The 25495-nt window shown below is 37.9% G+C and overlaps 1 protein-coding gene across 1 annotated transcript in view; it reads right to left on the bottom strand.

The window, feature by feature from the left end:
- Nucleotides 1-25495, bottom strand: part of Nek1 (NIMA related kinase 1) — a 125820-nt gene that overhangs the window by 88055 nt on the left and 12270 nt on the right. Inside the window, exons 5-14 of the mRNA XM_051170046.1 lie at nucleotides 21869-21952; nucleotides 19028-19095; nucleotides 18818-18904; nucleotides 17853-17907; nucleotides 13629-13829; nucleotides 10055-10115; nucleotides 6306-6457; nucleotides 807-866; nucleotides 130-189; nucleotides 6-53 (exon numbers count right to left, since the gene is read on the bottom strand). Of these exons, the coding sequence (XP_051026003.1) occupies nucleotides 6-53; nucleotides 130-189; nucleotides 807-866; nucleotides 6306-6457; nucleotides 10055-10115; nucleotides 13629-13829; nucleotides 17853-17907; nucleotides 18818-18904; nucleotides 19028-19095; nucleotides 21869-21952 (876 nt within the window). The remainder of the gene's footprint in view (nucleotides 1-5; nucleotides 54-129; nucleotides 190-806; nucleotides 867-6305; nucleotides 6458-10054; nucleotides 10116-13628; nucleotides 13830-17852; nucleotides 17908-18817; nucleotides 18905-19027; nucleotides 19096-21868; nucleotides 21953-25495) is intronic.

Raw genomic sequence — 25495 nt, 5'->3', positions numbered from 1 at the left:
CTTACCCGCTGCTTCTCTTGCCTCTTCACCTGCTCCGCCTTCATGAGACCGACCTGCAACAGTTTCAGACCCTGTCAGAGCCAGCTCCTGACACGGGGGCACAGGAGAGACACAGGCGCAAACAACTACCTGATCCTTTTGCTTCTTTTCTTTCTCAAGAAAGTCCAATCTTCTTTTTTTTGCCGCTTCCTTAAACAAAAGGAGAGTATTCTATCAATGTTTTTTTTTCCCCCCCACCGAGACAGAGTTTCTCTGTGTTGACTTGGCTGTCCCAGATCTCCCTCCTGTAGGCCAGGCTGGCCTCATACTCAGGGATCTGTCTGCCTCTGCCTCCAGAGTGCTGGGATTACAGGTGTGCGCCATTACAGCCCAGCTCTATCAATAATTTCTACTTTTTATATTTTCATCATGAAAATGTACCAATATGAGAGGTATACCCAGAAATCAGGAAGAGTAAAATGAACAAAGATATTGTAAGTATTTGTTGAAAGAAACAAGGTGGAAAGAAAGGTCTGGAGGCTCTATAATAGTGCTTCTCAACCTGTGGGTGATGAGCCCTTTATGGTCAAATGACCCTTTCCCAGGGTCACCTAGGACCATCTGCATATCAGATATTTACATGACAATTCATAACAGGAATTACAGTAATGAAGCAACAATGAAGGATCACCACAACATGAGGGACTGTATTACAAAGTCACAGCAGGAGGAGAATTGAGAACCACTGCTCTAATGTTAATGGGCTTTGCTGTTGTCTTAAGAACTTTTTAAAAAAGCTTTAAACTAGCAGATATATGTCTTTATACCTCAAACATTTTCCTCCTTTCTTCTCCAGAACTTATTTTCTTCATTGGAATTTGGTAGGTCTGGACAAAAAATAAAGCTACAAATTAGATAAAGATTTTAAGATACTCATTTAGAAATCACTGATTTGTCAAGTTTAAAGTAAGAAAAGATAAAGCCAATATGGTCATAGCTCTTAAAATTTATTGCATTACCCTTTGATATGCCTTTTATTAAACAAACTGGAACATGACACTCAAGAAGTCATGGGAAGGAGTTCCTCATCATCAACTAGTTGTGTCTTCACACACAGTATTGTTAAAATATTTCTAATGAAAATGTCATATATGTATACAGTATATTTTGATCATGTATATTCCCCAATTCTCACCTCCATCAGTTTTTTAATCACTACCCCCAAACATGGTTTTGATCATGTACATTGCTCCCCAACTCTCCCCACCAGCTCCTCCTGGGTCCCTCTCAATACACACAGCTCTCTCAATTCCATCCTTTTTGCTGTATAACTGAGTCCAATTGCCCATAAGCACACAGGGGAGGGGCTATCCGAGGAAGTCCCAGCAACATATTAGAGGCATCCCCTCAAAGAAAAGTGACTTTCTCCTGCAGGAGCCATCTGCTAGTACTTCCTCACTAAGGGTGGGGTCTCATCAACTACCCCTCCAAGTGATGCTCATTTTAAGCATTCTAATACTATGGAGAGCCATCACCCAAAAGCCCAGTAATAACTACATTTTTGCTAAAACATAAATTATACAATGTATGTTCACTACATAAAATTCAAACAAGAATAAAAGTATATAGCTGCTTCACTTTTGGAAGTAACCAGTGTTGATATTTTATGAATATCCTTCCAAATAGTTTTACAAACTTACATACATATATATGTAATTTTAGCTTTGATAATTTTTATGTGTAGACTTTGAGTTGATTTTAAGTTTTAAGCATATTCTATATGCTAAAAGGAACTTTTTCCTATATGCATCGTTGTGTCATTCTCAAGTATCCCAGAAATACATTAAAAAAAAAAAAAAAAAAGAAATGGAATTTAAAATTTGAGAGCTCTGCCCTCCTCAAAGACTGCACCAATTTATATTCCACCAAAGAATGTAGAAAACCCAGGCTCTCCCGTAGGTACTGTCCATCTCTCTCAGTCTCTGCTCCTTGAAATGCTAAGGTCATTTCCTTTTACACACTTACTGCTCACACATCTCAGATAAATTCTTGGTATATCATATTTCCTATAGTTACTGTTTCTTATTTTTACTTTTTAGTTATTCTTTTGCCACATTAAAGTTTGTAACTATAAATTCAGTTATAACTATTAGTGTTTTCCTTTATGGTACATGTTAATAGTGTAAATATAAAAAGATTTAATTTTTAGTAAATATTTCTACTTATTAAATTATTCTGACACATTCCACAGCTTAACTCTATGTAGCTATTAGCACCAGCTTCAAAATCTGTGCACCACAAAAGTCAAACGAATGAACAGTATTAATTAGTGTTGCTGAACTACTGATGTCTATCTACAGTCTTAACTTCCAGGAGAATAACAAGTTCAAGGACACCCTGAGACATTGAGGACAAAGAAAGGGAGGAGGATTAATGTAATAACAGCTTTATGGTATAAATGACTAGCTTTCAACCAGATTACACAATAACAGTGGTTTTTTTTTCTTCATTTTAAGTTTTATCTATTATTATCATTGTGTGTGTAATGTATGCAGCTTATGAGTACCACGGAGAGCCTGGGGAGGCCAGAGGACAACACTATGAGTTGATTCTTCTTTCCCCCTTGTATCTGGGTTGCAGTGATCACTCAGGTTGTCATACTTTTGTTTTAAGCATCTTTCTTCACCTGCTGAGTGTCTGCTAGCCCAAGAAGAGGTGCTTAGGATGGCTACATAGTTATGAAATAAAAATGCCAAGCTTTTCCTCTGCGATAGTTGGGGATTTTCAGAATGCTATTTCTATACTAAGAGGCAAACAGGAATACTGTACCAAGGAAATTGTTTTGTTTTCTGTCACTTAAAAAACAGAAACAAAATAAATACTGAAATATGTTCCCAGAGCTCCCTCTGGTGGACTCAGCAGCCTTAGAGAAAACCAGCGTTCTCAACTGAAAAAATGTAAGTCTCCAATAGACTATGGCAAATCTGCATGTGAAAGATAGTTCATATTTGTTCAAGGAAGTTGTAAAATAAACTAAAAAGGAATTATCCAAGAAAAATCAACAAGTGTTTATTTAAAAATCTCACAGTCAGGTCAGTGTGCTGGCTGACACTGTCTCAGTTCTTTGGGAACAAAGGAAGAGCAAGAGTCCAAGTTGAGGAGGCAGAGAAACCCTGCTTCAGAAAACAAAACACGCCACAAACTGCTGTTTCTTCTTGTTTCAGCCCCTTGTTACGATGCTTGACAATTTTCTTATCTACTTGATTGCTATTTTACTCTTTCCTGTTTTTTTTTTAATTGCTATAACTTTGTTTCTATTTTCTTTATTGTAGTAAAATACAGAATAAAATCAATTTTTAAAAACCATTTTAAGTATGTGTTCTGTGTCATCAAGCAAATTTACTCTGTTGTCTGGTAAACTTGTGTTAGGTTGAGTGTTTTGGAAATAAGTTAAAGTGCATTTCAAGTGCTGATTACTACTTAGTTTTCAATAGATTATCTTAGAAAAAGCATGCTTAAGCCGGGTTTGGTGGTGCACGGCTATAATCCCAGCACTCAGGGAGGCAGGGAGGATCCTGAATTTGAGGCCAGCCTGGTCTACAAAGCAGGTCCTTAAAGAATACACACAAGGTACTGAAGTTCTGATTAGGAAACTTCTATTTTTGTTTGTGAGGGACAGAAAATACAATTAGGGGAAAAATATCTGTGGAAAAGGGTATTAAGAGTATTTGTGACATTTTTCAACTCCCTTTGGTCAATGAAAAACTTTAAATATAAATAGCACTGCTGCCAACGTGGCAATGTCCCTGGCCACAGTGCCAGCATCCTATTTGTTAATCTAGACTGTAGAACACTCGTCATAAACAAGTGGACTTTTTAGCCTGTCTCCCCCAAACCTTTGTTTCCACAGTAGAACTGTAAGATGTGGGGGCATAAGTATGTGACTCATCTTACTCAGCAAGGGCTCACAAAAAGACAGTGTAGTACTGATGTGACTTGTAGCTACAAAAGGCAAAGAAAAAACAAACACCCAAAAGGAGGGGCGGGAGCAGCACACACCAAATGAAGGAAAAAGTGCTTAAAGAAAGAAAGTGCCTAAGAAGCACAAAAGGACAAGTGCCTAAACATGAGCATGGAATGTACATGGCAATACTTTGCCACTAAATGGTTTTATTCATAGACATAGTATATACATTTTTACTTCAATGAGCTTGTTTCTAATGATCCTCTAACGATTTTAATTTCTAGGTTATAACAAGAAAGTAAAAAGATTATTAAGTTTCAGTGTCTTTAGCACTACAAAGCTAAAGACCCAAGCTATGGGTCTTTTTTAACTGAAAAAATATTTAATGAAATTCTTTTTTTTAAATGACTGACTTTATAAATATTCCCTGGTGTGGTTAAGAAAGTTTATAATTATAATTTTCTCTTCAGGTGTTTCTCGATACTTATGCATTTGCTACAAATGATAACAGCTGATTCCTGTATTATATTCTTTGCCCATATAATGGCTAATTCCTAATATAGGAATAATGATTTACATTAACATTTTCATATTCAAATTATTATGTCACTTCTGTCTCCTGACTCCATGTTAATTTATATAACTCACTTGAAGGACTGGTTTTCAGCAATCTTTTAAAACTATTTTACAGCAATTTAACTAATTTAATATTTTTAATTTAAACTATTTTTAGGATAATTAACCAAAGTGACTCATCAACCATACTGTGAACTTTATGCTAGAACAATATAGATATGTGTGTCTAAACATGCATATATATGTGTATGACTGTATTTGTGCATATATATCCTAAATAACACATGTCTTATACACTAAAACATGTAAGAGCTGGTTAAGAAGAAAAATGGCAATGTCCTGCAACTGTACTGTGTTCCCAAGCACGTCACTCAGTGCTTTAGGCCACAAGTTTTTAAAATCTGAAATGGGAGACTATCACACATATGATCATATTCTTTATATAGTTCTAAGATTTTGGTTTATTTGACTGTGAATTCTGAAACACACAAACTTCCTGGTGTTTTAGCAACAACAGCACAGGCACTTACTTCTATGCATACAACCAAGTGGTTCAAGAAAGACTTCATTTTTAATGCTACCTGTTTATTATACTGGCTGTTTCCTCAATGTATTTACTTAATGACTGTCCAATGCTTCCTTAAGGCTCCTAAGTTAGGACAGTATGGAACCCTGTTTTTTAAGGTTGAGCTCTGGCATTTCTGGATAGCCAACTGAGCTCAGTCTATTACACTGGACTCCCTTTCTCAGCTGGGTTCTCTTTTCCCCTGATCTGGAGACCCCCAGGTCCCCTAAGGAACATCACATAGCCCTCAGGGAAGATTACAGGTCCAATTCCTTCTAGATAGAACCTGTTCAGTAAACACCTGGGGATTCCTGGAACCTCCCCAGCCTATGCTAAGGAGATCTTAGCCTTCAGCAAATGATCTTTAATCTAATCATACCTGGAAGTTCTTCCCCGACACATACAGTAATTAAGCACTGTGTTCTCCCTCTTGTGATAGTACTCTGTGCTACTGCATGTAGATTCCATACTGTATCAATCAAGTTTGTCAATCAAGTTTCCTGGCACCTCTAGTTTCCAGAGAATTAGACACATTCACTCTCAAACCCCTCCCCATTGCCCAAGGTTTATAAATCCCATAGTCACAAAAATAAAGGTTGACTGGCTTGCTCTCTCTCATGCTCGCACCATTCCTCTACCATGACCTTCTGAGCCTCCATTTATTCTGGGGAAGGGAAGGCTCCCTTCTTCCCTGAAGAATCGCTGCTGGACACCCGGGGCTAGCTAAGTGCTGACTGCCAGTGAAGCACCTGACAGCGGCCTGGGTCTCACTGGACCTGCCTTCTCGGGGCATCTGCCCACATCCTCTGCCATGCTAGCACAGCATCTTAACCAAAGAGCTGGGGTATCATCACGGGCCTTTGGTACGCCCCAGCTTCCTGCTGTCTGATACAGCCAATTTCATTCTAAAAGCTAAACCGTAACACTCAGCGGAAAACTCTTTCTACACCCTAGTCTAGCGCAGAGGCCTTGCCCTGAGTAAGAACCGGGACCTTTGATCCTGAGGTCTGTCTGTTTTCCTCTGACAGCAAGCAGCGCCTGCACCTGCCCGACAGACACGGAAGCCAGGCTACCCACCGGATGCTGCACAACAGGACAGATGAAGCAGAGTGCCCTCCCTTAGGAAGGGAATGAAGACTACCCTGAGTATCAAGACAAGTCGTGGAGCTGTTATTAAATGGGTTCAAGCTGAACTTGATGTCAGTTTGTAATTGACCTCACCTGCTTTTGTTTTGGAGATGGTTTTTTTTCAACAAATTTTTTATCTCCATATTTCTTATATGTTAAAGGCACTCCGTATTTAGCAGCAGGCTTCGTGATTTTCTGAGCAGAGACAAGAGAAATGGAACTTTGCCCTGAGGCTGGTCTTTTACCTGCATGAGAACACAAGCAATTCTTTTTCAGTAGTTCTTTACATTGAATCTTTAATGTCAAAAATCTTCAAGAATGGTACTTTTTCATTTTCACAATCATAGACAACCTTTTAAGCTTTTAATCAAATGTTTTTTCCATCCATTAGCAAATATCAATGTTTGAAATACTTTACATTAAAAACATCTGTTTAAAAAAAATAAGACTAGCTCCTCTAAAACAATGGCTTTCTTTCTTTTTTTCTTTCCTTATTTATTTATTTAGGTTTTTTAAGACAGGGTTTTCTCTGTGTAGCACTGGCTGTCCTGGAACTTGCTCTGTAGACCAGGCTGGCCTTGAACTCATAGCAATGTGAATGCCTCTGCCTCCCAGAGTGATGGGATTATAGGCGTGTGCTACTACGCCCTGTGACAATAGCATTTAAAATATATATTTATATGAGAAGAATCTCCTGGTTTGGAAGGCAGCTCCACAGGCAAGTGCCTGCCTGACAAGAATGAGGACTGAGTTGGATGCCTAGCCCCATGTAAAACTGCCAGGAGCAGAGGTGTGCACTCACAATCTCACTAGCAGGGAGCAGAGACAGGAAGATCCCTGGGGCTTGCTGGCCAGCCAGTATAACCTAATGCTTAGCTCCATGCCAACCACCTGAAGTTTTTCTCTGGCATACACATACGTTCACATATGTACCCTTTCACATGAGCCTTCATGTGCATGCGTGTGCGCGTGCGTACACGTACATGTACACACACACACACACACACACACACACACACACACACACCTGTGGGGAACAGTAGCAGCTATCTGTGAATATACTAAAAAAATTGAGTTGTCTGGACAAATTGTACAGTACAAGAGTTATAGGACGCATTATATATATGTATGAAACTGTCAAAGAAGTGAACAACTAAATAAGACACACTCAAAGCTCCAGAGAATGGATCAACTTTGATAAAAAGAAATAATATTGCAAGTCAAATAATCTCTACCACCCTTACCCAAATTTTTCTCATCTCCTATTTTCCACCTCTGTAAAGTTACCTCTGGTTAAGCTCCACCACAGCCAGAGGAGCAACTTCCTGTCTTTTCCAGCCCACTCTCTGGGACTTTTACCATGTACAAATACAATTTCAATCAATCTCTTCTAGCTAGTATACATTTTTAGGAGAGGAAAGAAAAAATATTGAATAAGTAGTTCACAATAAAAAACTATTATTAAACTCATTTTTAAAAGTTTTATTAAAAAGTATTTATTATATTGTACATAAAAGCCTGTTTATAATATACTCTCATTCAAACTTATTGTGTATATGTTATGACAAGAAAATATATTAAAATATGAAGTACATGTTAAAATCAGAGTAATGTTTCTTTTTAAAAATCTTTATAAGCACACATTATTCATATAATTTAGTCAACTCTTATGAAGCTTGTTTTATGCCAACTTGACACAAGCTAGAGTCATTTTGGGAGAGTGAACCTCAATTGAGAAAATGCTCCCGCGAGACTACATTTTCTTGATGGTTGATGTGGGAGAGCCCAGGTTACTCTGGGCAGTGAAACCCTGGGCTGGTGGTCCTGGGAGCTATAAGGAAGTAGGCTACACAAGCTGTGGAGAACAAGCCAATGAGCAGCATGCCTCCCTGGCCTCTGCATCAATTCCTGCCTCTAGGTTCCTGTTCTGCTTTGGTTCCTGCCCTTACTCCTTAGAAAATGGACGGACTGGGATGTGGAAATGAAAGGGAATGAACCCTCTCCTCTCCAAGGTGTTTGGTTATGGTGCTTTATCACAGTAAGAGAAATCCTAAGACAGAAACTAAAAATATTATGAGCCATGGGATTAGATAGGACGCCATGACTCAGACGCAATTTATATTGACAATAATGTGATACTCTGTAAGAGGGTACAGTTTTTCCAAAACATTTTGATCCCTATACTAGGAAGTATGAGAAATTCAACCATATGATCAAATTAGAACATAGTTCTAGGGCTGGAGAGATGGCTCAGAGGTTAAGAGCACCGACTGCTGTTCCAGAGGTCCTGAGTTCAATTCCCAGCAACTACATGGTGGCTCATAACCATCTATAATGTGATCTAAAGCTCTCTTCTTGTGTGCAGGCATACACACAGGCAGAACACTATATATGTAATAAATAAATAAATTTTTAAAAAAACATAGCACTAAGAAGTCACACTTCTGTAACTTGACTAATTTTATCAAAACAAAAAAGGAATTGGGTGTGGTGTTTTACACCTTTAATTGCAGAAGCAGGTAAATCTCTGTGAGTTCAAGCCCAGCTTGAACTATAAAAAAGATTAAAACAAAACAAAAACCCCAAAGCCAAACAAACAAAAGTGAACAAACAAAAACCTAAAGGAAGTGCTATGCATACCAGACTGGAGGCACCAATGCATAAACACGAACATCTCAAGAGGAAGATGGAAACTGTTCCCGGTCCCTGCTAGACAAGTGGGAGGAGTCTTGTGCCTGACCTCAGACCCTCAGGCTCCATGTCACGGTCACTTCTAGCTTCAAGGAGATGGAACCACAGAGCATTCACAAGCCCACAGCAACACAGCCCTCAGCTTACGCCTATACTAATGGATATTTCATTTATTCAGCTCCCTGTACGAGCAACTTTTTCCTCCCTAATTCTTACACAGGCTTCTCAAAACATAAAAAAATGTGACTATGATGTAAGTGCTGGGTTTACTCTTTAGCATTTTAGGAGGAAAAAAATCAAAATATAGCTGGCCTTGAGTACACTCTGCCATATCATTTCCAGTTTACATGACTTGCTTTCATAATATGGTATAAGATGCAGAGCATCATGTTTTGTACTGTTCCAAACTGGAGTCAAAGGAGAGAAATTTATGCAGGAACAAAGATTTGTGTATGTGTGTGTGTGTGTGTATGTGTGTGTGTGTGTATGTGTGTGTCTATCCATGCACAGATATAACATACAAAACATATACAATACTCTATTGTCAATGACCAAAATTGAAATAAGGCCCACATTTACTAACATAGTTGACTTCCCAGTAATTTACTTTAAAAAATTTAGAATATAAAATATTTCTTAAAGAAAAATGTTTTACATAACATAAAGATTTACACCTATGTGAGACATTTTATAATATTCTAGATGATGTTCTCAAAATATTAACTAAGCTTTGATAAAGATAAATTTTAATACCAAGAAGAGACTTGATACCCTATGAGCATATACAGGGGGAGGAGGTCCCCCCTCAGGAACAGTCATAGGGGAGGGGAATAAGGGGGAAATGGGAGGGAGGGAAGAATGGGAGGATACAAGGGAGGGGATAACCATTGAGATGTAACAAGAATAAATTAAAAAAAAATTTTTTTTAAAAAAGATAAATTTTAAGTCAATTTCATCTAAATAAGAAAATAAAAGCTTCATCTTTAGTTTACTGTGTATCATTACATATAAGAACTTTAACATTTACTTCCTTTAGATTAAATTTAGTCTATAATTATCCCAATTTATTTTCTCTACCTGTATTTACTTGTAGTATATCTAGTCTTGAGTACGGCAAAGAGATGAAAAGCTTCATGTGAAATGTGATTTACCTGGTATAGGCTGTGGTCCAAACTTTGAAAATGTTTTTAGACAAAATTCTTCTGCAATAAGCTTAGATTGGAAGAGAAAAGAAAAAAGAAAACAATGTTAGAAAAGATATCACCTCTGAGTGTAGTGGTGCACACCTCTAGCCACAGTACTGCGGAGACAAACAGGTATGTGAGTTCAAGGCCAGCGTGTTCCAGAACAGCCAGCGCTACACAATGAGACCCTGCCTTGAAAAAATAAGAACAATAACAACAACAACAACAAAAAAACCAAAACCAAAACCAAAACAAAACAAAACCCACAAAGAAATCAGTTTCCTAAACAAAGAAAAAGCCACCCATCCATCACAATGTATTTTTTCTTGCAGTCAGTCATAAAGATGCTGTGAAATAAACTGAATAATTAAAAGTCCAGGGCTCCATCCAGCAAGCTCCCCTCTGGCTGACTGCCTGCCCCTGCTCACCTCACCACTGCCTCTCAGTGCCTCTCCAATCTCCCATCCTCAAACTAGACTAATACACAGCACATGTGTCACTTGCCTGTCCATATCTGAGCACCCTCACATGTATGGAGGAACCACTGAAATCTGTATGCATCCATTGCCCTCATCTATAAATGGCAGAACTGTTCAAGAGTTACTTCCAAAAATATTCTCTTGGAAACACCATTATTTTTAAGTTTACTGTGAGTCACCTTACCACCTGCACCGAGTTCACACTCATCTGCAAACATGTCACTGCATGTATTTACAGTGTCTCTTTAAATACTACATTCTATTACTCAGCCAGTATTTATAAATATATTTCAAGAAACAAGTATTTTCACTTTCAACTACATTTTTCCAGCGTAAAATATATCAACAAAGATTTAACTCAATTTGAGGTTACATTTATATTTTTAAATATTTATTTTTTACTACATGTGCATTGGTGTTATCCCTGCGTGTATTGTCTATGTGAGGGTGTGGAATGCCCTGGAACTGGAGTTAAAGACAGACGTGGGTGCTGGGATTGAACCTGGGTCCTCTGGAAGAGCATCCAGTGCTCTTAATTGCTGAGCCACCTTTCCAACCCCTTGAGCTTATGTTTATCATATTAGTGGAGAGCAAACTGCCAAATGAATTTTCTCATTTTTTTCCAGTGGAGAGAATATTCAGCAGTAGATAAGACATCCAACAGGTACAAATCTCCAACCTGAGACGATCTTTTTTTCCTACTGAAGATCCCCTATGGCAGTAGTACTCAAACTCTCAAGTCAACACCATCACTACTATTAACAGCACACACACGCGCAGCAGAGTCCTCCAGCAGACTGTGCCCTGCATTTGAGAACTTGAGAAGTACCAAGATATAAACACGAGCAGAAGTCTGCTTCAACGGCGATTCAGGGCAAATATGTGAGAACGCACTCTCTTCTGAACACGGGCATTTTTTTTCTTTCTGTTTCTTGGAAAAAATGTGATCTGCTCCACACACATACTGTAGGAGCACTCTGCCAGTGACCTAAAGCTCTAGTACTCTTCACGGAACACCAACCCCACTTTTTTCTTTAAATTTTTATTTTGAGACAGGGACTAATTGAGTTGTCCAGGCTAGCCTTGAACTTGGGGTCATGCTGCCTCAAGACCTCTTGAGTAGCTGAGACTACAGGATTGTACCTAGGCCTGGTTACGATGGGTGCTATATGATCATCAGCTTGCCCTCAAATTGACTAATTTCTTCATCATCTCTTCAAATATGGCTCTTTCTATTCTTTGTAAATGCATTGAGAGACGGAACATACAGAACTCAAGAGGATCCTGTAATACGATGGGAATGCTGTGCAATGTAAGAGCCATTGCTAGTATGCGGCCATCTGAATGCAACTCTTATCATCAAAAGCCTAAAACTTAGTTCTTCAGTCACACTAGTCACATTCCAAGTGTTCAGCAGGTGACCAGAAACTGTGGTGTTGGACTACTCAGACATTGAAGACTTTCATCCTTACAGAGAGCTGTGCTAGACAGAGCCTGTACTCCTAAGGAGTCAAAGTTTACTCAGAATTTGGGAGGCCACACACAGAAAATGCCATTAGGGTGCATTAAGGATGAGAACTGGGCCCTACAAGTTTTGACTAATGGCATCAAAAGAACCATTATCTCAAAAATAAAATTTGTCCTGTAATTCAGGAACTGACAAGGCTGAGACAGAAAATTCAGTTTTGCAATGAGGTTGGGCCACATGGTGAGAAAAGAAAAAGTTTATATACTATAGATCCTTACAGTGATCCTAGAAATAACAGTTTCTATTTAAAGCTTGTTTCAAAGTTACAGCCTTAAAAAGGTACCATAGAGAACCTCACTTGAATGCTTAAAAAGTGATATTAGAAAATATATCTTAGGAACAAATGATTCAAGTTTTTGTAAATCCAAGTAGTGCTTAAATACCAGTAAGGGAGGGGTTATACATGTCCCAAACACATGATGTAAATATTCTACTTATAATTAATCCTAACTTTCCTCCCTTTTGCATATTATGTTTGGTAATTGGGGCTTTAACATTTTCCCTTTCACTGCTAGGAAGAGAATTTGAGTGTTTCAGCCTTGAGACTATGTTCTAACTACATTGGCAAGGAGGAGGTAGCCTCAGTAAGATTAAATGAAGTCTTTGTTTCCTAGCTGGTAGCTGCCAAAAAACAAAACAAAACCAAAACAGTACACTGTATCTAATAGCCTTTGAAAGAATTATTTTTAACAAAGAAGTCTTGTAAAACACCACATTTCAGAGATTGTTGCCATGTTTTTACACAACTAACCTTTAATCTCCAAAGTTTAGTTAACTAAATGCACATCTCTTGTTTTCTGAATAGCATTTGCTCTCAGGAATGTTCTATTAAACAAGAAGCATATACAAATAGTAGGGTTATGGTTTTGCTACCCATCTTATTTACAAAAGAATCCAATGCTAATTAATATAGGTCACAGGAAACATGAATTTTAGGAGTAACTACTGCCATTAGACTTGACACATTTTTTTTTTATAAACCATGACAAACTAAATTCAATTATCTCCACAAATATTTGTTTTGAATGTATTTTTGATTTGAACACTAGAGGAAAAATTATGCAATATACAAACACAGTATATGCACTTATATCTGCCCATAGAACCATGGTTTTCAACAATTTTGTCAAATACAATCATGATCGTGTAGATTATGCGAGTTCCAGAACAGCCAGGGCTATACATATAGTTATCTAGTATAGTTATCTAGTATAACCAATTGATATTTTGATAATACATACTAAGTGCTCTGATTACCTATGTGCTAGACATTTAGCGCTGTATGAACATTATTATTTAATTCTCACAGCCACCTCACACTATGGCTATTCCTTTCAGATCATAGCTTACAGGTAAGAGTAAGAAAAGTCAAGCACAGAGAGGTTTTAATCACTTCAACTAGAAACAGTGGGAGAGGAAAGGCCCCAGTGCAGTCTGAGAAGGACCTCTCAGCCAGGCTCTGTGGTGATCGCTACAGGCCTGCTGTGGGCACCTGGAACTTACTCTTTAACTTTAGGGTGACGCTGACACATACCTGAGGTGAGAGAAACTTTTCGATTCGCTTAGCTATAAACCCTTTCTCCAATATGGAGTTGACGGATGGTCTATCCCTAGGATTCCGTTTAAATAACTGAGAGAGCAAGCTGCGGAGGTCATAGGAATAATGCACAGACACCGGAGGGAAGGATCCAGATATTATCTTCAGTACCAGGTTTTTCATGTTTCCAGCTTCAAACTAAAATCCAGAGAAGAAATGCACATGTGTAAAACACAAAGAAACTGAAATGGGGAGTATCAGTAATGAGCAATAGTTACTTTTCTATTAATACAGAATAGAACTACAACCCTTTCTTGGGTAATTCAATCAGCATACTTTCTGTAGACTTTATCTAATTACCTATAATTTCAAAAGGCTGCCTTCAAAAAAGTATTATTCTTTGCTATAAGAGTAAGATCCAATTGTTTATACAACATACGAAGAGGTAAGGTATTAAATATTAGTAAGATTTTTATAACAATAATCAAGATGATAAAAGGTTATGCAACCTAGTAGTCTTCATTTAAGACATAGCATTCTCTGTAACAAGCAGGAAAAAAAATTAAACTCCTGAGCAAAAAGCATTTGGGCTAAATAAGTAAAAAGATAAGAGAACTCCTAATGACTTTATCCTTAGGCTGTGTCCGTTATTACCTTTTTTTATGGGCACGATGAGGAGGGGGGAGGCTCCCCAAAGAATCATCAGTCCAATGGGGGGGTGTAAGCGATATTAATAGGAAAGTAGTATGTTTTAGGATTAAATATAAAATAAACTATAACTGAAATAAAAAGAACGCACAGGTTGGGTAGTTTAAAAATTAGACTTCATGAAATGGGAAAATGAAATGAACCAATAGTTCTCAAACGAGTATATACAAACGGCCAGTAAACACATGAAAAACTGTTCAACATCATTAGCCATGACAGAAATATAAATCAAAAGTATATTGGGATTCCATTCCTAGCCAGAATAGCTACCAATAAGAAAACAACAAATGCTGGCAAGAATGGGAACCCTCATATACTACTGGTAGGAATGTAAATTAGACTAGTCTTTATGGACATCAATATGTAGGTTGCTCAAAAAATTTTAAATGCAGCTAACATATAATACAGCAATAACACCTCTGGGAATACACCAAAAAAAAAAAAAAAATCTGCGCATATTAGAGATACCTGCACACTGAAGTGAAATTCTGGAATCAGCCCAAGTGTATGTCAACAGATGAACGGATAAAGACTATGTACAAATAAGGGAGATCAGAAATCCCCAAGCCTAGCTGAGGAACTATTGACACTTGGTGTCTGCTGGAGGGCAAAAAGACAGTTTTGTACAGGGCTATGGTCCCTGGTAGGCCAACCAAGCTCCAGGGGATGGCCATATACCTATGCACTTAAGGGCAGCACTAATTGGACTTAGCTGGTTATTTAAACCCAAGAAGAGGGCATTAAGAGGTTGGGAGGGGAATTGAGAAGATTTGGGAGGAGTCAGAAGAGGGAGTGGGGAGTAGATAGGATCAAAATATACTGAATGAATGTATGGGATTCTCAAAACAAAAATTACACTAAAAAGAATGTTCACAGAAATATGCAATTAATTTCATTCAGCTATATAATTTGAAAGAAAATGGATACAATTGCAGACTGTTACATTACGTACAATAAGCCAAACTCAGGAGACAAATATCATAGTTTTGTCCATAAATGTAAACTAGATTAGACTTACTTTTACACACACACACACACACACACACACACACACACACAGAGAGACCCAAACACACAAATGCATGAGCATGAACACAGGTGCACACAGAAGCAGATGCACAACTGGGAAAAGTTAAAGACTAGTTAGATGGGGGAAGGGTACGGAGGGCATCGGGAGGGTGAATTTGGTCAAAGTACATCATATACTTGAATAAAATGTTTTTGTTTCAGAGACAGCATATTACTATGTAGCACTAGATGGCCTTGAACTCAATTTGAAGGCCAGAGTAGTAGAGATCTTGAAGTAATCCCCGTGCCTCTGTCTCCAAGGGCTGAGATTATAGGTGTGCACCATCAGAATAAAAATGTCATTAGGAATCCATAACTATGTGCAATGATATACACCAATAAAAGCACAGATTTCATAATAGGAAAATAATAGGCTTTAACATTTCTACTAAAATAACAGGATATTTGTATAACCTTGTGTGTTCTCGACATACACACCAGGAAAACAAAATGCCCACTGTAAGTTAGGCACCAATGATGTTAATTATAAAAAATGCACTCCTAAATAAATGTAGGCTCTCCCAGAACATTTGAAATTTAATTTCATTCTTTTTATAAAATGTAAGTACATTTTATTTTGCAGAAATATGTTATATAAAAAATATAAGATTTAAGACAATATAGTAGGGTATGTAGGCACGCAGTTAAAAACAAAGAAACACAGATGAAGCAGGAGAGATGGTTCAGCAGTTCACAGGTCTTTCTGCTCTCCCAGAAAATGTCAGTTTGGTTCTGGGTACCCACGCCAGGCAGCTCAGGACCAGCTTCAGACACACTCTTCTGACATCCAATAGTAAGTGAACACACCACTATGGTGGGTACACATTACATTCATATAATGTAAAAACACCGCAACAAGCAATAATGGAAGACAGACATACTTCAAATAATATTAAACAATAAAAGCAGGCTATAAGGCTGCTAATATAAGCAAACACTTTGAGACAAGTAATTTGATTTATAAGTTGAATTAGAATAAAGCTTAGAGGAAAGCAACAAATAGAAGCAGTTGTTTCTTGTTACACTTGTTTACCGTACTTATTTACTGCTTTATAATTTTATATATTTCCTTAAGTTTTCTTTGTGATGAAAATACAGTACTGTTAATCAGTGAGGGAAACACGCTTAAAAAGAGGGTATGAAAATGAAAAAGTTAGCTGAATATGGGGGTGCATGCTTTTTATCCCAGCACTTGGGAGACAGAGACAGGAGGATCTTTCTGAGTTCAAAGCTAGCCTGGTCTACAAAGTGAGTCCAGGATAGCCAGGACTCTGTTACATAGAGAAACCCTATCTCACAAAAAGGGGGAGGGGAGTTATTAAGATTAAATATATTTTGACAAGAACTCTCCCTTTCTGGTATATTTTATGCTATTTAAAAATGTGCTAATGGTGAAAATTATAAGTAGTATAAGGGTACTTAATATGATAGAATTACTTGACAAGAGGCTGGAGAGACTTTCAGCGGGTAAAATGTGTGCTGTGCTAGTGCAGGGATGTGCACTCAGAAGCCAGGAACACATGTAAAAGATGGTCAGCTCTGTGCTCTGCAGTTGGGTGGGGTGGAGGTGGAAGCAGATGGATCCCTAAAGCTCACTAAAAGCCAACTAGCCTAACTGATGGAGAGCAGTCAAGGAAAGACACCAGACATTGACCTTGGGGCTCACACACACACACACAGCACCTGTGCACATTCCCATATTATTAAGTACACACACACACACACACACACACACACACACACACCTTGAAAAATACACTGAATAAAATTATTCTACTATTCTTCTTTTCTATACTGGCAGTTTATTTTTTAATAAAAACAACATTCTGGTTGTCAGAGAAAATAAAATTCTTCAAATTACTTCCAATACCAAACAAAAAATTTTGAATGCTTTTAATTTAACTCAGTTATTGTTTTCTTCTTCACACATAATCTTGCTATATAGCCCAGACTGGACCTGAACTTGCAATTCTTCTGCACTCAGCCTCCCAAGGGCTGGGATTACAGACTTTTCCACCACACCTCAGCTAAATGTTTGGAAATGAAACTAATTAGAAATACTAGGGTAAAACCCAAATTCACAGTAAATGAATGCACATGGAGGAGGAGGAGATGTTTGTTTGTAGCACTAGAAATCATTTTTGTAGCTGGGCACAGTGGCGCACGCCTGTAATCCCAGCACGCAGGCAGCAGAGGCACGAGATCTCTGTGATCTGGAGGCCAACCTGGTCTACAAAGCAAGTCCAGGACAGTCAAGGCTACACAGAGAAACCCTGTCTACACACAAACAAATAAGAGACAGTGTTTGTGGGGGGAAAAGCACAAAATATAATAAGAGAAAATATGTAATAAGACCAAATCAGTTTAAAAATGTGTTTCAGAAAATAATACCTCTGTGTTATCTGAAAGATTCACAACTTTAGAAACATCAGAACTTTTACTTACTGCATGTTTAAGTGTACACAATTCATAAAGGACACAGCCCAAAGCCCAAATGTCACTGGAAGACAAAAGTGAGAGATTTTATTTAATACCAGAATATAGGAAGTAAATACAATGGAAAAACTGGGGGCAGAGGTATATTCTCTAGAAAGTTTTTGTTTTGTTTTTGTTTTTCAAGACAGGGTTTCTCTGTGTAACCTTGATTGGTCTGGACTCCCTTTGTAGACCAGGCTGGCCTCAAACTCACAGGCCTACTTCTGCCTCTGAAGTGCTGGGATTAAAGGCACGCATTACAAAGCCTGGCTAGAAAGTATTTTTGAACTCAAGATATCAAACCAGCTAATAAAAGCAAGTACACCAAATTAGAAACATAAGGTTGACAAAACAATTACTTTGAGATTTCCTTAAAGGAATTGAATATTTAAAAAGATTCTGCCAAAAATTCATTCTATTTATTTTTTTTATTTTGCAAGATTCAACATGCTTACTCAATTTAAAAAATATTACAAAATGAAAAAAAATTTTTTTTTCTACAAACTAAACAGTGCTTCTTGGTTGGGACCCGTCACCGGGAAAGGAGAGGAAAGCTGTCACTGGACTCCAATTATGGGACTGTCCTCAATAACGTGCCACATAATCTACTAACAGCTTAGATGAGCAGTAGGCTGAGGCATTTCAAAGACGCTGGTGTCTCTTTCTGAATGTGGTTACTGTACTGAGAGTGCAGCATGCATTCTGCACTGCTGGCTAAAGCTCCATAAGAAGTGACTGAGACAGAGAGAGCAGTTGATTCCTAACTGTAACAAGTGCTTCTCTGTTGAGTTCTTCCAATGAGATAGGAAGTGTTTTTACAATTCCCTCATCGTATACTAAAAATCTAAAGATACGCATGCTTACACACACATTACTGATTTTACAATAGTATTCTCAAGGCTATTAAATAGTGTGACAGACATCATTTCAAATACCTTTTATTGTTATAAGGCTTGTTTTCACAGATTTCAGGTGACAAGTAGTATGGAGTTCCTATACAAGTTCGAGCCAGCTCTACAGTACTAGAACAATAAAATTGTTAAAGAAGCTTAAGGCACAGATATTTTAAATTATTACACATACACTACAGCAGATTCAATTTCACTGAAGCTACATTAAAACCATGCTGAAAGCTGTTATGTTACCTATTAAGAACTCGAGCAATTCCAAAATCTCCAAGCTGCACTGTCCCATCTTTGGTTAGAAATATGTTCTATAAAAGAAAAAACAAACAGAAATATTGGTTTTGTTTAGTTACTTCTATTGGAAAATACTGATTTTCAGGAAACTCAATCCAATTAAAAACTATGCTATAATAACTGGATATCCCAATGCAAAAACAAAAACAAAATAAATGCACCCTCATAGTTACCTCACCATATACAAAAATTATCTCAAAACAAATGATAGAATGTAACCAATAAAACTATAAATATCCTAAAAACAGGAATATATTATCACACTTTTGAGGCAGGCAATGTTTTCTGAGACATCAAACAAAACTGAAAAGAAAGAAAGAAAACTTAGACCTCATTAAACCTAAATATTTTTGTACACATAAGACACTGTCAATAAAATAAATAAGGGCCAGTGAGACGCTCAAGTGGTTAAGGTGCCTGCTGCTCAAACCTGACATCCTGAGTCTGAGCCTCAGGAACTACACGGTGAAAAAGAGAACCAATTTCTGAACGTTGCTCTCTCACCTACATACGCGTGCGTGCCTTAGCAGATGTGCCTGCACACATCCACATGCACACATGTACCCGGATGCACACATACAACAGTAAATGCAAATAGAGTTTAAATAAGACAATGAATAGACAACCCGCAGAATTAAAGAAACTATCTGCACAGCATGCATTTTAAAAGAAATATTTCATGAAAGAAAAGTAAATAATCAATAGTATAAACGGAAAGAAAACATTGCCAGGCAGTAACAGTGCATGACTTTAATCCCAGCACTAGGGAGGCAGAGCCGGTTGGATGTATGTGAGGCAGAGGCCAGTGTGGTCTACAGAGTGAGTTCCAGGACAGCCAGGGTTACAGAGAGAAGCCCTATCTTAAACAAAACAAAACAAAACATGAGGGGAAACAGAACTTGGTGCAAAGATGGGGAGGGACATAGGGAAAATGAACCCTGAGGCTCCCAGCTAGCTCGCCCATCATCCACCCTGGGAAGATTATACTCCACATCCATTTGCAGGCCCAAGAAGGCAAATGGGCAGGTTGTGACAAGGAGAGCTATGATAACTGCATGCCATTTCTATTCCCTTTCTGGGAACTTCGAGGACTCAAGTGAAACACAAATATGAGTGTGACGCCAAGGCTGAGGCAGAGGCTAGATTACTAGCATCAAATCACACTCACACTCTGGAAATAAAACACTGCCCACTAGAGAACCTGGAGGAAAATTTAGATAGACACGCTTTTAAAAAGCGAGTGAAATCATGAAGCATGTGAGACTTCACTACAAACGCAACCCATCGGCCAGGATGGCAGTGCATACCTATAATCCCAACACCCAGGAGGATGACAACAAGTTCAAGGTCAGTCTGGTCTGCAGAGTGAGACATTCAAACAAATAAAAACTGTAAGATAGTGTGACAAAACATTAACCAAAAATATGCGTAAACACTGCAAAGTGCCTGAAACCCACACATTCTAGAGGTTCAAACAAGAATGGGAGAACTCAAAAGCAGAGTGCGCTACAGAAGGAAAATATCAAGGGAAGGCAGGCAAAGAAATGACAAAGTATCCAATAAAGAGAGAAAACATGAACTACTAAGATATGGAGGGCTGGAGAGATGGTTCAGAGGTTACGAGCACTGTCTGCTCTTCCAGAAGTCCTGAGTTCAATTCCCAGCAACAACTTGGTGGCTCATAACCATCTACAATGAGATCTGGTGCCTATACATGCAAGCAGAGCATTGTATACATAATATATCCATTTTAAAAACCATATAGATATACCCCACTACCTTTTTAATGGTCATTACAGTAAAAACTACAGAGGATGAAGTGAGCACATTATAGACAATTTAAAGGGGATTTGGGGCTAGAGAAAGAGAGTCGAGGAAGAGTACTTCTAGCATGCTCTGGGTTTGATCCTGCAACCATTACAAAGAAAAAGGCAAAAGGAAGAAGTGTAGACTGGCTTAACTGGGAAAAATAATTCATTTAATATTCAATAAGGAAACAATAAGGAAAGTATGAAAGAACAAAAAGACCTTTTAAGTGCTGTACTTAGATTCATTTAAAAGAAAATCCAGAGTCCAAGAAGGTCTCCAGAACATTCCCAAAGGACACACAGATTCACACACACAAAGGCACAGTACAGTGACTAAACAATGAGCCTCACCAGCCACAACTTAGCAAGATTTCTGAACAAAAAGCACAAAAAGAATTGTAAATCCTTCAGAGACAGAAAGAAATCACAATAGCTTGAAATTTCTGAATGTCATTTTTGATACCAACCCCCCAAACAAACAAACAAACAAACCCCAAATGAACCTTATCTTCCATTTTAAAAAAATACTCCTATCCAGAAATTTTTATCCACATTATCATCAATTGGAGAAAAGGGAATAAGGTTAACCATAGACATGCAAAATCTCAAGAAATTAACTTCCATACATCTATTTCTCTGACTTATGCTATCCCAATGAAAGAATAAATCAAGAAAGAAGAGAGTACAAAAGTAAGTGGGAGAGCTACTATGAGGGGGAGACATCGATCACTTGAGAGGACAGGACAGGATGAAAGAACAAGAGCTGTCATTTTCAGTCACACAGAAGTGATTGCCTGGCATGGAGGCTCACACCTGAAATCCCAGCACTCAGGACAGGAAGATCTGAGGATCACTGAGTTTGAAGCCAGTTTAGGCTACACAGTGAGTTTCAGGCCAAAATGGGAAAAATGTGAGACCTTGTGCTTTAAAAAAAAAAAAAAAAAAAAAGGCTCTTGGTGACAGGCAATAATGAACATACCTGTGACTTTATGTCTCGGTGAAGAATTTTTCTATCATGTACATGCTTCAAAGCCAAACATATCTGTACAAACCAATCCAAAATCTAGAAAGAAACATAAGATTAAAAACATTTAAGGTACAATTTCTTTGTATTTTGCAGATAGTTAACACTAGTAGTCATTCAAGTCAACATATACTAAAAGTGTCACACATAGCAAAGTAAGTACAGTAAAAAACTTGAATGAAAAATACAAATAATTTATACTTTATAATAGATTGGTAGTAGATGAGTAAGTTTGTTAGGCTTATTTTTTCTATATTTTTCTCAATATAAGCAAAAGGTACAAAAGGAAGATTATTGGGATAGAAATTTAGAATGCACCTATCTGACACCTCTAACCACACCACCACATATAAACAGTCTCTGCGATCATCATTTATAAGTAAACCAACTTAACTTCTACTTCACTCTTCATACCAAATAATTCCAATTAGACAGTATTTTTAAACACAGTTTTAAACAGCCAGGCATAGTGGCACATGTTTGTAATTCTAGCACTTGGGGAGGCAGAGGCAGGTGGATGCCTGTGAGCTCGAGGCGAACCTGGTCTACAGAGGAAATCCAGGACAGCCAAGGTCAATTTTTAATAATTTTTGACTGTCACATGATTTTCAAAACAGAACATGGAAAATACCCTATCCCCTGTCTCCAAAGGCTCAATGTAACTTTGCTATACAAAATTTAAAACATCTTCATAGCAAAATATATAGTCACACTTAATAAAAATTTGAGAACATGCTTGAAATGTAATTGATAGGCCACAAATTCTCAAATATGCAAAAGTTCTTTCATATCTGTGAGGAAAATGCTAGTGACTAAAACAAGAGGTGACAGATTCAAAAGGGACAAATGACAATAAGCACATACAGGAAATACTAATATTTTAAATTAAAAAGAGTAACTAAGAAAGGTACCACTTTAACTTGAAATAATATGTAATATTTCTCAGAATGTGGTATGTCTTTTATACCTCACTTTTGAGGCAGTGGTAATCATTTGACAAAATATAAAAAATTAAATTTCACATGCCTTTTAAATTAGACTATAATTTCAAATGTATTCCACACATTTAAAAATGCCAAAACATGTATACAAGGGATGTGTGGTTTAGTACTATTTGTTTTTTAAACAGTCTACATGTCCACTTATATAACTGATAAAATACGTGATGATAGCCCTGTAGTGTGCAGCCACTGGAAATGAAGCACCTTTGTATGGAGCTAAGCACAATTAATACAGAAAGCTACAGAATAGTATGAACACTGTGCTCCCGTTTTTTAAAATAGGCACATGCTTCTATCACAACCTAACTGTATACAGTAATGCATTTGTCCTTACTGTGTATGTGCGTGTGCATGTCCTGTGTGGGGAGAAAAAAGACACAAGGAATGAGGGAGGAGAAGAAAACCAGTAAGGAGGGCTTGACATTACAGAAGAGGGCTGTAGAAGATCACAAAAGTAACGTGCCTCACTTATTTTTTTTTTTAAAGATTATTTATTAAGCATACAGTGTTTTGCCTGCATGTGTGCTTGCACACCAGAAGAGGGCGCCGGATCTCATTACAGATGGTTGTGAGCCACCCTGTGGTTGCTGGGAATTGAACTCAGGACCTTTAGAAGAGCAGGCAGTGCTGTTAGCCTCTGAGCCATCTCTCCAGGCCACGAGCTTCACTTCTTACCCTTTCAGTATTCTTAAGGAACAAATAGCATATTTAAAGTCATATACAATTAATTTTAAAATGATTTCCCTGACAAAACATCCCCCTCACTTGAGGTGGTAACAGAAAGCTCACTAGGTTTCAGGCCAGAAACACAGTAAAAACTCTATTTCCAGAAATAATAAAAACAAATACTAAAACAAAATACCCAATCAGTTAAGGATTTTTTTTTTTATTTGTTTTTGTTTTTTTAGACATTTACTAAGTAAGAATAGCATAAAACTTGAAATGTCTTTCCATAGTATGTAAGGGATTTTGAGTGAAAAACAAATTACTTCAACAGTATGTACAGTGGTAGAGACTCACAAACACCTGTAATGAAATGTGTTATCTAACTAAAGCGATATGTACAAGCACAATCGGGGAGAGGTCAGGAAAAAGAAGAGACAATGGAAAGGCTAAGTGGAGTCCAACTGCTGTGGACACTGCAAGGTGAAAGGCAACAATGCTGAAATCCGACCACGTCACTTTACAGGGTTCTACTGTTGCCGTGTTTCCCAAACCTGTTCTTTGTGACAAAAATACATTCAAGAATGTACAGACATGTGCAGGAATTAGCTTTGCAAAGAGTTACTAAAAGAGCTCATAAATTAAGGGTCAGTGAATTTATTCTGTAAAGAGTAAGGGAGACAGGGCAGTGGTGGCACTCACCTTTAGTCCTAGCCTTCAGGAGGCAGAGGCAGGTGGATCTCTGAGTTCTAAGGCAGCCTGGTCTACAGAGCAAGTTGCAGGACAGCCAGGGCTACCCAGAGAAACACTGTCTCAAAAAGACAAAACAACAACAACAAGCACAGGGAAGGGGGTAGAGTACACAACTCAGGCTAACAGCTTAGCTCAGCTTTCCCACTGTAGTAATAAAGCAATCATGAGTTATTTGTAAGCAAACAGAATTCATTATGCTGTAATAAAATTTCATTTTACAAACAAAGACAGTGGGCTGGATTGGGGCTGTAATGACTGTTAGAGAGATGAGCGAGTAACAGCCATTCCAGAGGGTGATGCTCTTAAAGATACAGAAGAGCTGACTCAGCTGCCAGATGATGAAAAGAGCCCAAGGGTGAATACCCGAAACTAAGCAGCAATCTCAGCAACAGAATGGTAGGGAAAGAGGTCTTTCCATTCCTGAGTTCTTCATAGTGAAAAACTCAAGAGACTTTGAAAAAAAGATACAGGTAGTGGCACACGCCTTAATCCCAGCACTTAGGGAGGCAGAGGCAGGTGGTCTACAAAGTCCAGGACAGCCAAGACTATACAGAGAAACACTGTCTAGAATAACAACAAAACAAAAACAAAAACAAAAAAATCAAAACATTAAGATAAACTTTGAAATTAAAATAGAAATAGGTTTAAAAACCTACTACATGTGATTGGGGGTAAGTTACTTGACCTCTCTTAGATTTATCTATTAAATAGGAAAAAAAATATCTAACCGTAAGAGTTACTCGGGAGGCAGACGCAGGTGGATGGCTGTGAGTTTGAGGTCAGCCTAGTCTACAAAGCGAGTCCAAGACAACCAAGGCTATACAGAGAGACCCTGTCTCAAAAACCCAAAAACAAAAACAAAAAACAAAAAATAAATACTACCCTACATCCTCCTATGCAAAACTATGCATATAAATTGAGACTGGGTGGTAAAGAGAAATGCAGCAGGAATTTAAAGACGAAAAGACCAAAGAAAACCAATTATGAAAAATTTAAAGAAGTTGGGAGGGGCTGGAGAGATGGCTCAGTGGTTAAGAGTACTGGCCTCTCTTCTAGAGGTCCTGAGATGGCTCATAACCATCTATACTGCGATCTGAGGCCCTCTTCTCTATGATGATCTCTTCTGTCATGCAGGAATACATGTAAAAGGTGTTCATATACATAA

The sequence above is a fragment of the Acomys russatus genome, chromosome 27 (genome assembly GCF_903995435.1).
Source record: "Acomys russatus chromosome 27, mAcoRus1.1, whole genome shotgun sequence".
Classification (NCBI taxonomy): Eukaryota; Metazoa; Chordata; class Mammalia; order Rodentia; family Muridae; genus Acomys; species Acomys russatus.
Note: the sequence above shows the minus strand (reverse complement) of the source record. Positions and strands in the feature narration are given on the sequence as shown.